A 2,617-nucleotide genomic window follows, 5' to 3' on the forward strand; every position below is an offset into this window, starting at 1 on the left:
GTAACGCTTGTGTGAGTTTATCATATTGGACTTATTGTTTCAAGCAGATCTCTTAAGTCAAATTATGTGCAAGATGCAGTAATAGATGGCATTATGGTAAGGGTTTCGTTTTAGGCTGAACGTCTAAATGGTGACTGCTGTTTTCTCATAATGTCTGTTCTATTTTGCAGCTGTTCCACTCACTGTGCTATAAGTAAGAACAAAAAAATGAAAGAAGAAATTGCTGCCACGGTTGTGTTCATCACAATGCTGGTTAAAAAGCACAGAAAGCTGACCAAACAGAAAATAGAAAAATTTGCAGCCAAGCTCACCACCATATTATTTGCAAAGTATAAAAATCACTGGTATACAGAGAATCCCATGAAAGGACAAGCATTCAGGTAAGATGCTTAGGGCAATACAGTTATCATAACTTCCAAAGGTAGGGGTATATTAAAAATGCTTTAATTCTGTAGTGCTAGTGATGTAATTTGGCTATACCTTGCTGCCAATGTAGCTCTGAGAATGATTGATAACCATTGCCACAGATCTGACCTAAGATTACTCCTTACAGATGCATAAGGATAAATGTGCATCAGTATATAGACTCTGTCTTGGAGCAAGCGTGTGCAGAGAGTGCCGTGGACTTCAATGACCTTGGCTTACCAAAAGAAATGACCATATGGGTAGATCCGTTTGAAGTGTGCTGCAGGTATTTCTCTTGAGGCCATGTACTTTACTGGTTCCTGTTATAGAGCATTAACCTGTTGCTAAATGGCTTTTATGCATGTTTTCAATAAAGGTATGGGGAGAAAAACAGTCCTTTCACAATTGCGAGCTTCATGGGAAAAGAAGATCCTAATGTATCCAAACGCATTAGCAGTGCTGTTGAAAAGGCAACCTCTGACTATCACTCTGGCACGTCCTCAGATGAGGAGACCAGTAAAGAACCAAGGACCATTCCTACAGTGAGCAATCCCAACAGTGTATACCAGGTATTTTCATCCCGGGGATACTGTGAAGTGTATGTAGAAGATGGCAACATGTCTGTAGCTGACCTCATCTGGGTCCTTATAGGATGAAGACCACTCAAACCTGACTGTGCTTTTTATGGTAGTATAGTGTGTGTGTGTGATCAGTGGCTCTCCAGTGCAGCACATTTTTCATTTAGTCTTAAAACACAAACTGTTCTTTAAGGACAATATAGTCTCCTTGTACTAGCCTGGAACGAAGTTGTCCCAGTGATCCAGATTCTCATTCTTGCTCTGCGTCTACGTTTAAGTGCTTTTATAACCAAAATTCTAGCTGGTCAAATTTGTACTTATGTTTCTCAAATTGTATCTATTTTATTTCACTTATAGTCTCAAGACTACATTCCTGCAATCCAAGCTTGGTCCCAGTTTCCCCGTAGAAAGAATTACTCAAGTGATGGATACCATCAGCATCAGGCTGCTGGATATTATCCTCAACAAAGAAGCTACAAACCCTTCAGGCAGTCTGCTTTTTCAGGTCCTAGGATTGACCGATACCACTGGGTGAATGCAAAGCGATAACATTAAGGTGTTTTGTGTCTTCGCACTTAAAATAACTTTTTAAACTTATGAAATATAAGCTTTTATGAAAACAGATTTTATATGTTTTATGAATGTTTGTTTATGTGAACTATGGTCTGACATGTTTTTTATTAAAAAAAATGAATAAATTAACCTGATTCACTTTTAAACTTCATGTGTCATGTGTTTATTCCCCCCCCTTATTTTGTATTAGGACATGGTCATCTAGAATGCTAGATGTTTGTGTGTATATACACACACACACACACACACACACACACACACACACACACACACACACACCAGATCAGATTATACCCGGCCAATTAGTCCGCAATAGGAAGAGCACGGCTCTCTCCTGTCGAAGTGAACTTCAGTGGGTGTCAGCCGCGACCACTAATGGAAGGGAATGCTTGGTTCTGTGTCCAGGCATTCCTTGAATGGCTGTACTGCTGCTTATTGCCAGCAGTTTTACAACCTGATCTCCTGTGTAGTAACAGGGAGCTGTACCTGCTGTCATTTGTTTGGGAGTCCCCCTCCCCTCCACTGGATGTAGTTTGTACATCCTAATTGGCTGCTTGCCACAAGTTTAAATGACGTAAAGGCAGTCCCTAAAATCATATACTATTTGTCAGTGAGCTAATTTTGTGAAGCTAGAGTACGTGGTAAGTATCGTTGGAACTTCTGTTTTAATCCCCCCCCCCCTTCAGAAATCTAGAGTGTCCGTCGCTGAGTATATTAGTTTCCATTGTTACTTTAGAAATGTAATACGGGTGCACACGCCCTATTGTAACTGACTTTTAGACATGTTGTGAAATTAGTTCCCACACAATATTCTATTGTTCTAATTCCATGAATCATGCTCCAAGCCATGACACCTGTTAGACAATTGTCTATTCATTCAGTTTCTGTTGTACAGAAGGTTAGGGCTATAACGTACCCTTTGTTTTTTTTTTTTTTTTGTTTGTTTTTTTTTTGAAATTTTGGAGCTTGTAGGGTCATAAACTTAAACTATGACTCTATCCATGGCAAGGCTCCATTTGATTTTCTAAAAACATGTAGTAAAGTTGAAGACACTTTTTTTT

The 2,617-nt window shown here is 39.3% G+C and overlaps 1 protein-coding gene across 1 annotated transcript; it reads left to right on the plus strand.

Annotated features, from left to right (window-relative positions):
• The first annotated feature begins 207 nt into the window (after positions 1-207).
• On the plus strand, positions 208-1,532 carry BTG4 (BTG anti-proliferation factor 4). Its single transcript, XM_053452385.1, has 4 exons — positions 208-380; positions 554-691; positions 782-974; positions 1,341-1,532. The coding sequence occupies exons 1-4, from the start codon at positions 208-210 to the stop codon at positions 1,530-1,532; spliced, it is 696 nt and encodes a 231-aa protein (XP_053308360.1).
• Positions 1,533-2,617: the final 1,085 nt, after the last annotated feature.

This window comes from Spea bombifrons, chromosome 12 (assembly GCF_027358695.1).
Source record: "Spea bombifrons isolate aSpeBom1 chromosome 12, aSpeBom1.2.pri, whole genome shotgun sequence".
In the NCBI taxonomy this organism is placed as follows: Eukaryota; Metazoa; Chordata; class Amphibia; order Anura; family Pelobatidae; genus Spea; species Spea bombifrons.